At 35.7% G+C, this 13,845-nt stretch overlaps 1 protein-coding gene across 2 annotated transcripts; it reads right to left on the reverse strand.

Moving 5' to 3' along the window:
* Window positions 1-387: 387 nt before the first annotated feature.
* On the reverse strand, window positions 388-6,019 carry LOC110653367 (G-type lectin S-receptor-like serine/threonine-protein kinase At4g27290). Of its 2 annotated transcripts, XM_021808962.2 has the most exons (8): window positions 5,714-6,019; window positions 3,204-4,403; window positions 2,578-2,724; window positions 2,212-2,357; window positions 1,724-1,934; window positions 1,079-1,316; window positions 827-977; window positions 388-755 (listed from the first exon to the last, which is right to left on the reverse strand). In XM_021808962.2, the coding sequence occupies exons 2-8, from the start codon at window positions 4,357-4,359 to the stop codon at window positions 450-452; spliced, it is 2,355 nt and encodes a 784-aa protein (XP_021664654.2). In that variant the 5' UTR covers window positions 4,360-4,403; window positions 5,714-6,019; the 3' UTR covers window positions 388-449. The 2 variants fall into 2 exon arrangements, with proteins under 2 accessions (XP_021664654.2, XP_021664653.2); XM_021808961.2 differs by lacking the exon at window positions 5,714-6,019 and having other exon boundaries at window positions 3,204-4,954.
* Between the last annotated feature and the right edge of the window lie 7,826 nt (window positions 6,020-13,845).

Raw genomic sequence — 13,845 nt, forward strand, 5'->3', positions numbered from 1 at the left:
AATTTTTAGAAGAGATAATTACAAAAAATTAAAGTTTTAAATTTTTATATTACGAAAATCATAAAATATGTACAAAAGCTCAATGACTAACTTACTAATTCAATGATTTATTTAGACACGAATCTAATACTTTAATCCAAAATTCCATTTTTAGAAATTATTAGCTTGACACAAATTTCAAAAATCGGTTCTGTCCTGAAATTTCATTAGGTAAAAAGTTAGGCTAATTATTAGGTGCATCCGGTGCACTAAAAAATAGTGCTTCCTCTCTCACAGAAAGTGGGTCCTTCCTATTATATAGGAAGTGGATCCCACGTGATTGTTAGAGAAGGTGTCCGGGTGCACCTAATAATTCCTCAAAAAGTTATACCCTATAAAAAAAAAAAATTATAATAGTGCAGTCTAATTGGAATAAATCTTTTAAAAGTTTATTGTACATTATATACGATTTATCGTGCCTGTAGTAGTGTTATAGTCAGCCCATTTGCAGAAGAGGAGCTGTGCTTGTTTGAGGAGGAATTCACTTCGATGAGATCTCTTTCTGTGAAGAATCCTGGCTGCTTAGCCTCAGGCAATGCACCTTCACCGCCCAACATAAAAACCACAGCTGACATGCTCGGCCTATCTTCTAGCCTTCGTTGCACACAAAGTAAACCAACATGAACTGACCTTAGCACTTCAGATAAGTTGCATGAACTTCTCACTGACGCATCAATCATTTCAATGGACCTACCCTCCATGTATAGTCTCCATGCCTAAAAAATTGAAAGTATTTTTGTTATAGCACATTTTGAATCAAGAAATCAAGTAACAATGTCATACTTACGTGTCCAAGAAGGTTAAGATGGTGTTCTGGATGACAGAATCCCCTGTTCCTTTTCCCACTCACTATCTCTAGCACTATAACTCCAAAGCTGAACACATCGGATTTTGCTGAGTAGAGGCCATCAATTGCATACTCTGGTGACATGTAACCGCTGTAGGAAATTTCCAAATAATTAAATCAACATTATGGCAGAAAAAAAAATAAATATTCAAAGAAAAACACATGTAATGAACAATTTTAGGGGATGCTTACTATGTTCCCACCACCTTATTCGTATTTGCTTCAGTTTCATTTCCTCCAAAGCTTCTTGCAAGGCCAAAGTCTGAAATTTTAGGATTCATTTCATAATCTAATAAAATGTTGCTAGCTTTTAGATCTCTATGAATTATTCTTAGCCGTGAATCTTGATGGAGATAAAGGATTCCACGTGCAATCCCCTTGATAATGTTGTAACGCTTAGGCCAATCTAGAAACAAGCTCTGTGTTTGATCTGTTCAACATTCAACCTTCTTAAAAGATGCATAGATGCATACGGGGCGGGGCTCATAAGATGCACAGATGCATATGAAACAGCAGGGTGGTTTTTGTGTGTGTGTGTGTGTGTGTGTGTGTGTGTCAGGGGGGGTGTGGGGGGGGGAGGGGAATGTGGTACATTCATGATTAAAAAACTGATATGCAGCATATATTCCAATGAAATCAGATAAACTCCTTCCCCTGCAGACCATTTCAAATGGTTGTGAAAGGAATTCAACGAACAGGGAAAAGTAGGCCTTTCTCTTGACTTTGTTGTCAATTGATCTTGCCACCAAAAGTTACCTTTATGCATTTAGTCAAAAGAGCTCTATGTCACAACACCAAAGTAATTAAATATATATGGGGTTTTGGGAAGATCCAAACCAAAAATAAAGAAGTCCAAGCTTTTGTTAGGCATAAACTCGTAGATCAATATCTTTTCATCGGACTCGATGCAGCATCCTAGAAGCTTCACAAGATTCCGATGCTGAAGTTTAGCAATATGCATGACTTCATTCTTAAACTCATCAAGTCCTTGTTTTGAATTTTCAGAGAGCCTCTTTACAGCTACTTCTCGTCCATCTTTCAACCTTCCCTATAAGAAATCATAATATATCACGAGCAATCTTTCTTTTTTTGGGTCAAAGTTTTTAATGCTTTAATGCTGCACACTGCACTTGCATCTGTTTAGCTGGAAAGCTAGCTAAACCATCATTGTTTCGTCAACGCAAAGGGGTAATTTCTATTGGTTGCATATTTTTGAGAAACTAATATCAGAGTACTAATAAGTTGAAATTGGCAAATCAGTAAAGTTCAGACACTGAAATTGGGAAGCCATTGATAAGTTGCACAACTTGTTATCAGATCGTCACCTTGTAAACAGGTCCAAAACCTCCCTCTCCAAGCTTATTGGTAGCAGAGAAGTTATCGGTCGCGCAGGAAATGGTTCCCAAATCAAACAAAGGCAACTCCATATCTTCCTTCTTGTTCTTAGTACTTGCACTATTTTCCAGATTACCTGTAATTTTTTTTTTTCCCATAGTCAAACTGGACTGAAAAAAAGAAGAGAGAGAGAGAAACAAGCTATCTCTATTTTCTTTTATTTCCTTAAGATTTCCGCTGTAAGCCTATAACAAAATTAAATTCATTACTTCCCTCCTATTACCATCATCAAATTTGATCATAAGCTACTAAAAAGGATGTAGAGGCTGAGAAGAGAATTTCAAGAAGTAACTCACTGTCTTTCTGCTGCTGCTTTTTCCAAACATAAATGACCAAAGCTAGTCCAAGGAATAGCATTGCTGAGGATAACACACAGCTTAAAATAATCATTGTTTGTTTCTTGACATTGGACTTAACCTGACTCTTCACATCATCATCGTCCCCTACACATAAGTAAAGAACAGAAAAATGGTAGTTAGAGATCAATCATACAAAAATTCAGCCAATTGATTGCTGGCATATTTGTTGTGTGCACAAAACCCCAATAGTTAGCTTGATCCCTCTGTTCTGCTAACAAATTCATATATAAAACAACAATTTTATGTATATCTTGTCTATTTAGTGATCAGGACAGTCAGTGTGTGAATGCAAATGTGTTTAAGACACAAATCTATCATTGGAAGTAGCTAGCATTTGAAGTAACATATACAGCTTTATACTGAGCAAATCAGTCCATTATTTTGTCTAGTGAGCGTAGGCTGATTCATCGAATTACCTTCTTTTAAGCTAAGTGATGTATTTGGTTATTCATGCTTCATTACGGTGTTATGTGGACAGAAATGCACAGACATACATAAATACAGGCACATTCACGCTTAAGTGTACAATATATCCATTTGTGTATTTTGACACAAGTTTATACCTATTTCTGATGCAGCCATCCTTATATAAATCTCTTGGCCATTTTTACTGAATTCTCTTATATCAACCAGTTCAGCAGACCAAAGCAAGCACCCACTTCCACCGTCGCTAATGTCCAAAGTAGCATAAGCTGTACAGGAGCAGTTCTTCATGCACGTAATCTTGCAGTCTTCAAGATTCATGCTCGTGTCAAACCAGGATATTTTAGTTTCTGGCAACTTCAAGGAAGAGTACTTTCGGAACCCATCTGTGGAGCAATTTAATGGAGTCTTTCTCACACAACCACTTGACCAATCTACCAGATCCCATTCTTTTGGAACTTTTGGTACAAATCCTCTCAAGCAACTACACACTGGAGAGTTGTTAATGCTACAACTACCATATGCACCGCACCAAGCATAACGGTCACAGTTATCAGTTTGTGCAGTAAGATAAAGTTCCCAAACCTGTGTCCGATCAATCCAGGTGAAGCGCTGGACGATCCCATCCTGATTTATTACCACTCTTGAAAGAAGAGAGCTGTTAAGAAGGTGATAAGTGTAGTACATCTCCTTCTCATTGAGAACAAAACCATATTCAAAGACAGGGTTTGGATTTAGTTGAGGTGTCCCGGTAAAACGAAGACCATTCCATGGTCCAATCCGAAACCGTAAAATTGAATCCTCTTTCACAATGATCTCAGGATAACCACTAGGATCAAGTCCATATGTGAAATTACCTCGAGAAGGATCATGAGGTGTCTTCCATGATGATATGAATCGATCCAGGCCTGTTACTCTATTTCTTCCAATCTTCATCCCTGGTAGGAATGTATCACATGGATAGTCAAAACTCTGCCACAAGAAATTTTCCATATTGTCATCGCCCTCTTCTTTCACTATAAGGTTTCCTGAATCCAAAAGCTGCGCTACCGGATTCCTTGCTGATCTTGTTGAGTTGGAAGACCAAATTATGCTCCCATTTTGATTGAGAAGGACCAGAATTCCTTCATTAGTAATCTTCAAAACACTGGATGAATTTCTGAGGGGACTTTCTCTATTGGCAACCCAAACTACCGTAAAGACAGATACTTTGTTGTACCATATACCCAAGTATTGGTTAAAGGAATTGTCTGGGCTAAAAAATCCTAGTCTATAGCTTCCACCAGCTGAAACCATGTAATCACCATCTCTAACAGATTGAGTTGTAGTTATGGTGTCAGCTGCAGTGAATATTGTTAAAATCAGCAGCAAAGAAGAGCATAGAAGAAATATGAGAGTGCCGTCCATTGATACTCTAGTGATTCTTCATGCAGTACAATTTTGTTTGTTTTTTAATGGCTAACTGAGATGCTAGAATAACTCTCTCTTTCTCTCTCTCTATATATATATATTAAAAAAAGAAAGATTCATAAAAAGATAGAAACTGTTGTCAGCCCTTAAATGCAATCTCTTACAACCTTTTGAATTTTAGGAGTAGATAGAAATTCTCAATGACAAGGGGGACACCCCTTTTAATCAGTGGATAAAAAAGGTAGAAATACATGTCAATCTTCTCAGACTGTTAAACTCAAAATTGACAATCGACTGTCGAAAGTCCAAGCCTGTACAGAAAGTAGCTTATTTTACTCGATCTAAATCACTGCCTCATGATTCAGTTGCTTTATATTAACATCAAGAAATATTCCAAGAAACAAACGATATGCAAAGTTAATAGACAAAGAAAAGCGGAGGGAATTAGTCATTGTCATCATAAATGCCTAATGGTCCAGCAACTACAAGCAATCTAGAGAACGTGCAAGACCATCGTGATATCTAAAGAAATTTCTAATGAATATTCCTGTTTTCACATTATCGGATCTTGAAAGAGCATTATAATTTCTTGAATTTCTTCATTTGCTTTGCCTCAAAGGGTAATTAGTGGTTTTTTTTTTTTATCTATGAAATTTTCTTAGAAAAGTATAGAAAATTACTGTTGACACATTAAAAAATTAACTTTTTTTACTTCTTAATATGTGGGTCACACTAAATATAAAAAAAAAAAATTGTTGTAATCTTCTCACCCTCCCCTCTCCTACACTTTCTTATCCTTCCGTTGCTTACCCTCGTCTCACCCATCCAAATAGACGCTCAGTACTAACAATGTAAAACTATACTCAGAAAAATCGCAAATCTAAGAGATAAAAGCGTTAAATTTACTTTTACTTTCCCTGTTTCCTTTCTTTGTAAGATAAAAAATGTAACTTGAAGAAGGTTTCTAAATTTCTTCCAGGTCAATGATTGATAATTTTCCCACCATATTTGTCATTTCTTGCATTTTGGACTGGTTGGGATTGGCTCGGTAAATAATCACCAAAATTGTCTTCAATTTAGACACCAAATCTACGGCATTGAAGGCATTGGCCAATAATGGGTTCAATTCAACCCTTCATTGAAACTTGCAGATTGAAGTGTTAATAGGAATGTAATGTCAGAATCAGATGTCACCATAGCAATGAACAAATCAAGGCAATCCTCAAAAGAAAAACATTACCTTGGCGCTCGCTGAATCGATGGCATATGCAGCGAAGTAGCTATGGCTGATTTCTTGACCAAGTAAACGACAGTGAAATTGCCGTGTGGAATCAGAAATATCTAGCTAGGCCATTTGCCTTCCTCCCCAATCGATGTAGAACAGAGAAGCAACATGGAAAGGCCAGTGACGTGACAGTACAAAGGCATTGCCATCGGCGACCGCAATCAGTGGTATTTTCTCTTCTTCGGCTATAGCAGGTAATACCCCAAGAAAGTAGCATCGGTCATCCTCATCCTTGAGTGTATTGCAAACCAGAAAATTTACATGGTACTGGACACTGGACAGGTAAAATTCCAACACTAGAAGGCTTCGGTGAGTAGGAAGTAGGAACGCCAACAACTTTTGGTTTTTGCTGTTGAGTCCTCCAATTAAATGCATGTCCTTCGTGATCCATCATTTTTTTTTTTTAAACTAAATGCATCTTTTGGTCTCAAAATTTTACAGAAAGGTTACTTAATACCCTATTTTTAATTATTTTTAATTGTATCATATTTAATTCTTGAATTTTATGAAAGTGTAATTATTAAATTTTTAACTTATAAAAATAGAATTATTAAATTTGTAATGAAAGTTAAAATGTGTGTAAATGACATTCGTGTATTTACTAATCACAAAATTAAATAATTATAATTTTGTAAAATTAAGAGGATGAAAATAAAAGTAATGGTGTCAAATTACTTTTCTTGCTAAATTTGAAGTTAAAAGTTAAAATATGCTTTCAATTTTTTTCCTTTTTTTTAAATATATATATATTTTTTAATATAGGCCCTCTCTTTTAGGTTTTCCAGTTATAACGCCACGCGGTTATCCAAAATTTTATATTATTATTAATAAATAAAATTATATATATATAAATACTATTTTTTTGATAACAAAATTATTGTTTATAATTTATTGTAAAAATCATATAATTTTTTTTTGTCTATTACATATGCAAAATATTATGATCTGACAAAAAAAAAATATATAGTGATGTTATTTTATAAATTAATAGAATAAAGTAAAAAATTAGACACATTTTTTATATAAAAAATTCCATCAAAATTCTCATATTTATCATGGACTTGATAAACAGGGTGTTTAGGCCATTCCTGGACCGTTTTGTCATCATATTCATCGATGACATTTTGGTATACTCTCGGACCAAGGAAGAACATGTGTAGCATTTGAAGATGGTGTTGAAGACTTTGAGGGAGCACCAGCTATATGCCAAATTTTCAAAATGTGAATTTTGGCTAGAAAGCATCTCATTTTTAGAACACGTGGTATCTAGTGAAGGTATTCAAGTAGATCTTAAGAAAATTGAGGTGGTAACTGATTGGCTTAGGCCTACAATAGTCACTGAGGTGCAAAGTTTTTTGGGCCTAGCTGGCTACTATAGACGTTTTTTGCAAAATTTCTCTAGAATAGCAGCTCCCCTAACTAAGCTAACTCGGAGGAATGTTCCATTCACTTGGACCAATGAGTGTGAGGAGTGTTTCTAGAAGTTTAAGGAATGTCTAACTACAGCCCCTGTGTTGACATTACCGATGAGTGGTGGAGGGTACACCGTGTACTGTGATGCCTCCAGAGTTCGTTTAGGGTGTGTTTTGATGCCGCATGGGAAAGTAGTGGCTTATGCTTCAAGGCAGCTAAAGAGGCATAAGCAGAACTACTCCACTCATGATTTGAAAATAGCGGCTATAGTCTTTGCATTAAAGATCTGGAGACACTACCTGTATGGTGAAGTGTGCGAGATATACACCAACCATAAGAGTTTGAAGTATATCTTCCAATAGAGGGATTTAAACTTAAGGCAGAGGAGATGGATAGAGCTTTTGAAGGACTATGATTGTACCATCTAGTATCATCCTGGGAAGGCAATGTAGTAGCTGATGCTCTGGGCAGAAAATCTTCTGGCAGCTTAGCGCACATATCAATGAAGAGGAGACCGTTGATTCAAAAAATACATGAGTTGATGGATCAAAGTCTGATCTTGGATATTTCAGATGAGGGGGTATTATTGGCCCATTTTTCAGTAAAATCAGACCTGCGAGACAGAATCAGAGTTTCCCAGCACAGGGACTCACAATTGATGAAGATTATAAAAAGAGTACAGCAGGGTGAAGGTTGTGAATTTGGATTTACTAATGTTGGCGCTCTTATGCAAGGTTCCAGGATATGTGTGCCTGACTTGGACAACCTTAGGAATGACATCATACAAGAAGCACACTATACACTCTACAATGTCCACCCAGGCTCCACCAAGATGTACCATGATATGAAGGATAGCTACTGGTGGAATAGCATGAAGAAGGACATAGCAGACTTTGTGTCCAAGTGCTTGACTTGTTAGAAAGTGAAGTTTGAACACCAGAGGTCGTCAGGAAAGCTGCAAGAGCTCCCTATCCTGAAATGGAAGTGAGAAATGATCACAATGGATTTTGTAACTGGGTTGCCTCGTGCCACGCAAGGATATGATTCGATATGGATAATTGTAAATCATCTAACTAAATCAGCTCATTTCTTACCTGTGCGAACCACCTATCCTGTTGCACAATACGCCAAGCTCTATGTTCAAGAAATAGTCTGATTGCATGGAGTTCCTGCTTCCATAATATTTGACAGAGGACCCCAGTTCACTTCTTAGTTTTGGAGAAAACTACAGGAGGTACTTGGCACACAGTTAAACTTTAGTACTGCCTTCCACCCTCAGATAGATGGGCAGTCCCAAAGGACAATTCAGATACTGGAAGATATGCTTCATATGTGTGTCCTGGATTTTGGAGGTTAATGGGATGATCAGCTACCCCTGATAGAGTTTGCCTATAATAACAATTATCATTCCAGTATCAGGATGGCACCCTATGAGGTGCTGTATGGCAGAAAGTGTAGGTCTCCTCTGTGTTGGATGGAAATGCGAGAAGCAAAGGTGCATGATGTGGACCTAGTGCAATACACTTCTGACATGGTTCCTTTAATCAGGGAACGATTGAGAACGGCTTTCAGTAGGCAGAAGAGTTATGCTGATCCCAGACGAAGGGATGTAGAGTTTGCAGTAAGCGATTACATATTCCTAAAGGTTTCTCCGATGAAGGGAGTTATGAGATTTGGCACCTTGATATATTAGACCTTTTGAGGTTACTGACAGAGTCGGAGCAGTTGCCTATCGGTTGGAGTTACCACCTAGCTTTTCTCACGTTCACCCAGTGTTTCACATCTCCATTCTCAGGAAATACATACCTAATCCTTCCCATGTGCTGCAACTAGATACAGTAGAGTTGAATGAAGACTTGACATTTGAGGAGCAGCTAGTAGCCATAGTGGACTACCAAGTGAGGCAATTGAGATCAAAACAGATCCCTATGGTTAAGGTTTTATGGAGGAGCCAGTCAGTAGAAGAGTGCACCTGGGAGTCAGAGCGGGACATGCGTAGCAAGTATCCTTATCTGTTTAATATGTAATTCTGTTTCTTTTATTCTGCCTTGTGTAAAATTCGAGGACGAATTTTCTGTAAGGGGGGAAGAATGTAACACCCCTAATTTTTAAAAGACTTATTTTATGTATAAATATTAATATTTTATTTTATTAAAATTTAGAGAATTTATTTGAAATTTTTTGAATTTTACAAATCGGGTTTGATTTTTCAAAGTCAATAAATTTTGTTAATTTTTAAAAATTAATTTAAAGATCACATAGCAAAACTAAAAATATATTTGAATTCTACAAATTTTTTTGAGTTTTCTAAAATTTTTTCTGAATTTTTGAGCCTTGTTTTTTATTCTAAGGCAGAGTAAAAATTCAATTTCAGGTATCCTGAATCGAATTGAACCCAATCGAATCGATCCCTTCTTCTTCCTTTTTCCGTCTCCCTTTCTCTTCCCAATACCATTTTTCCCTTCCCGTTTTCGCGCCGGCCACCGCCTCTCCACCCCTCCCTGCATCGCCAGCGTCCTTCCCCGCGCCTCCCTCGCTGCCAGTTAGCCTCCAGGTCGCCGGAAAATCACGCCAAAAGCCTCCTCTGAGCGGGCACGACTTCCCAATTTCCTGGGCTAATTCCGATCGATCCGGCCGCCGATTGGGCTGGGTCTTGTCCTAAAACTCATATACACCTCGAGATCTTTTCATAGACACTAAGAACATAAAAATCCATAGAGCGGTTTGTCCAATTTTTGCTTAGGAAGTTTTAGCCAATTTTGATTTTTGGGCTAGATTTCTGGCAAACCGTGAACTCCACGAAAAAATCCGAGAGCACTGAAGTGCTCCCCTCAACGAGAGCTTCGCGGCAGTACCCATTTTAAAATTTTCTGATACCATTTTCCAGTGGGTCTCATGGAACTTTACAGTGTTTTTCTGAGCACTAAATAAGTTTAGAAAATTTCATAAAAATTTTGTACTAACCCCCGTGTCATGGGTTTCGCGTAGGTACATTCGATTCATGGAAATTCAACTGTCGATAGGGTCTGCATTTTCAGGCTGGGCAGATAAGCAGCTGAAGCTACTTCAGAATCAGGTCGAGATTATAGGCTACCCTACCATTTTCAGACGTCTCGGATATGTTTTTGGTATCAGAATTGGCGTAGGTAAGCCCGAACCCTGAGTTTCCTTAATTATTTAGTTTCGGGTTTAGATTAAAAATCCATAAAATATTCGTGGGTAGTTAGAAAATTATATTTCCTTTTGTATTAGCTTAGTAGTATTGCTAAGTACTGCGGGGCAAAGTTTTAGAATTTTTAGAGCTCATTTGGGCAGTTTTTGAAGAAGGGTTAATTGTAGGGACTAAATTGTAATTTTTTAAATTGTGGTTGTTGACTATTTGGGTGGGCCCAGGAGGGGCCATGTGATGTGATTGAGATATGGTTCTGTGACTTGTGAATATAGAAGTGTATTTATAGCCCTTTTGCAGGTTGAGTAGGTTCTAGGTATAGGGAGAACTCTGTTGGATTTTTGGTACGACTTAGGATGTTTTTAGTTCTTTTTAAACTTATATTGAGTTAATTATATTAAATAATTGTAATGAAATTATCAGGTGAGCCGGGACAGCCTTCCTCCTCCGCCCAGCCACCACAGTGACCTCGATTCACATCTGTGAGTAAAATATTGATTTTAATTATAATTTCAATATTATTATATATTCAGACATGTCCATGCATCACTTATAAATATATATCTATGTAGCTAAACACTAGGCAAATTTTATATTGCATTCTTAATTGATAAAATACTATGGATGTTGTTTTATGATAATTTAGAGCAGTGTGCGTGCGTGGGCATTCGTGTGTTGTGTGGTATTGGATATGGAAAGGACGGGTAGACACGGCTGGAGCTTAACTCACTGGGACCCAATCCTTTTATGGCTAAGTCGAGGTAGGCACGACTCGAGAGGATTTCGCTGACCCCAAATTTAGTTTATTAAGCGAAAGTGCAGCTTGAAATGTACTCACTGGCAGAGGTTGGATTAAGAGAGCTGTGTAGGGGATCAGCTCTCATATATGTACTGTTTGAATATTATATGGGTACGTGAGTGCTCCAAATTATCCTTTTTACTGTTATGATGTGATTTGTATGAAAATTATGAAGGTGTTGTATTCCACTCTTTATGATGCATTAGTTTAGATAGCTATAGAAATTGTGCTTAAAATAAGTATTTTATTCTCTGAGTCGAACGCTCACTCCTGTTCACCTTATTTTTTAAAGATACAAGAGATTTCTTGTTGAGTCGAACGCTCACTGTTATGATGTGATTTGTATGAAAATTATGAAGGTGTTGTATTCCACTCTTTAGGATGCATTAGTTTAGATAGCTATAGAAATTGTGCTTAAAATTAGTAATTTATTCTCTGAGTCGAACGTTCACTCCTGTTCACCTTATTTTTGAAGGATACAGGAGATTTCTTGTTGAGTTATAACCTGCCTCTCTCCTTCGCAGGTTTTCTATTAATATCTATTATGTTTTGTATAATTTTACTAACTCTTAGAATTTCGCATGTGTTAAAAGTACTTCATTTGATTTGGGTCTATATTATAATTGTCACATTGAATCTGTAAACCTATTAAATGCATGCATGATTGGATTAGATGAGGGAGCTGAGGTCCCATTTGATTTATGACATTATGAGTATGTGGAGGGTGAATTAAGCTCCCAAAATTGTTATATATATTATGCTTACAGGTCGGGTGAGTCAAAAACTCCCCATTGTATGGTCCATATTATGGCCGGACTTTATCCAGTTGAATTCTCGAATTTGGGCTTAAATGGGTCTTATGATTGGGTTAAGAAATAGTTAGGCTTATTACGGATCTCGGGGACTTTAGGCTAGCCCATAACATTATTTTTATTTAGCTTATTTGAGTTATAAAATTATATTTTTTTAAATTCAAGTTGTTAAAATATTTATTAATGAAAAAAATAAAAATATCTTTCACATTCAATTTATAATTTAATTATATATTATTTAAATAATGTGAAAATATTTTCAAAATACTATCTTTTTTATATAAATATTAAATAAAATTAAAAGAAATTAATTTTTTGGTGTTTGATCTTTATTCTTAAAATTGTGAAGTTTTAAATTTAAATTGTAATAAGAGCCAAATAAATTAAAAAAAATAAAATAAAAAATTCAAACAAAATTAAACATATATTTCAAATGATAATAATGATATAGAAACTTCATATATTAGACCACATTAGATAAGTTACTGTTATAATTCAATAACTTAGCATTAAAAAATATAAAAATTAAAGAAAAAATGGTGTAACAACTGTGCCAATTTCATAAAAAATTGAAATGGACAATTATTTTCTCTCTTTGATGCTCACCAGGCTGCACCAACATTCGCTCACACAGCTTTAATCTAATGGTCAATATTGTCCGACAACCACGTGAATCAACCATGAGAAGGGAAGGGAAGCCCTGAGCCATGGAAGTGTAGTGTGCCAACACAACACTCACAACAATCAATTTAGAATCATACATTCTTTTTAAAAGAAGATTAAAAGTTTTTAAAACAATTTTGAATTTAAAATAAAAGGTAAAAAAGCGATTAACTACCAAGTTCATAAAAAAAAAATTGAAATAATTGAATAGCTTCTTTAAAATATGGTTGAATCAATATTCGGTCCAATTAAAATAAAACCTTTTTCTTAAATCGAAATTGATTTAAACGAATTGATTGAGTAATTCATACACTAATTAATCTAGTCAGATTTAAAGCGAGTCGGTCACTTTATTGCAATTATAGAATCTTATTATTATTATTATTATTATTATTATTTTACTTTATAAGTCCAAATAAGATTTTCAACTTTTCAAATAAATTCAAATTGATACTCTGCATTTACGTCTAGATAAGTTCAGACTTTAATAAAATGTTTTTTAATAATAAAATAAAATTTTTCTATAATTTTCAATATTAAAATTATTTATTTATTTATTTTTAATTAAAAAATAAAATTTCCAGAACAGGAAAACATTTTAAACAAAACCCAGAAACATGAAATGCATACACTCAAAATTCAACAAAACCCAACATGAAATCCATAAACTCAAAATTCATCAAAACATGCCCAAGAAAGATTGCTGCCACATAGGAGATGTAGGACGTTGGTTCCGGCGGCCATCGACTGCCTTTCCATAGAAATGACGCATCACATCCTACATCCTCCATCTCCACGCCTCCATCCATGAACCCACCTAAATAAGCTCCATCGCCCCTTTTTCGGCACTAATACCCATATTTGCCTTCTCCCACAATCTCGCCGTCGACCGTTCACCACTCAAAAATTTGGCCTATCTTTTTCGATGAAAAGGCTGGCAACATGGACAGGCGCCCGTTTGAACCGGTTTCGATTCCAATGGGGACCCGAAAGCCAGGTTTAAGCTCTTGAATAGTTTACACTGGAAAATATTTTGCTTAAATGCTTTAATCAAGCAAATGGGAGTTGGGAATATGGGTTGGTTATCAGATTTTAGGGTTTTTTTTATTTTTTAAATAATAATTAATTTTTAATATTTTATAATTATAAAATTAATATTTATTATGGAAAAAAATCATATTTTATATTTTTAGTCAAAAATTAAATTTATTTAAGAATTTGGACAAAAATT

The sequence above is a fragment of the Hevea brasiliensis genome, chromosome 15, assembly GCF_030052815.1.
Source record: "Hevea brasiliensis isolate MT/VB/25A 57/8 chromosome 15, ASM3005281v1, whole genome shotgun sequence".
Classification (NCBI taxonomy): Eukaryota; Viridiplantae; Streptophyta; class Magnoliopsida; order Malpighiales; family Euphorbiaceae; genus Hevea; species Hevea brasiliensis.

What these genes read in the sequence shown, in the direction of transcription:
- LOC110653367 (XM_021808961.2), bottom strand. Translation starts at nt 4,470, where the DNA reads ATGGACGGCACTCTCATATTTCTTCTATGCTCTTCTTTGCTGCTGATT. An exon ending in AAAGCAGCAGCAGAAAGACA is followed by an intron (nt 2,358 to 2,577) that starts GTGAGTTACTTC and finishes AAAAAATTACAG; the next exon opens with GTAATCTGGAAAATAGTGCA. An exon ending in CTTGGACTTCTTTATTTTTG is followed by an intron (nt 1,317 to 1,723) that starts GTTTGGATCTTC and finishes AATGTTGAACAG; the next exon opens with ATCAAACACAGAGCTTGTTT.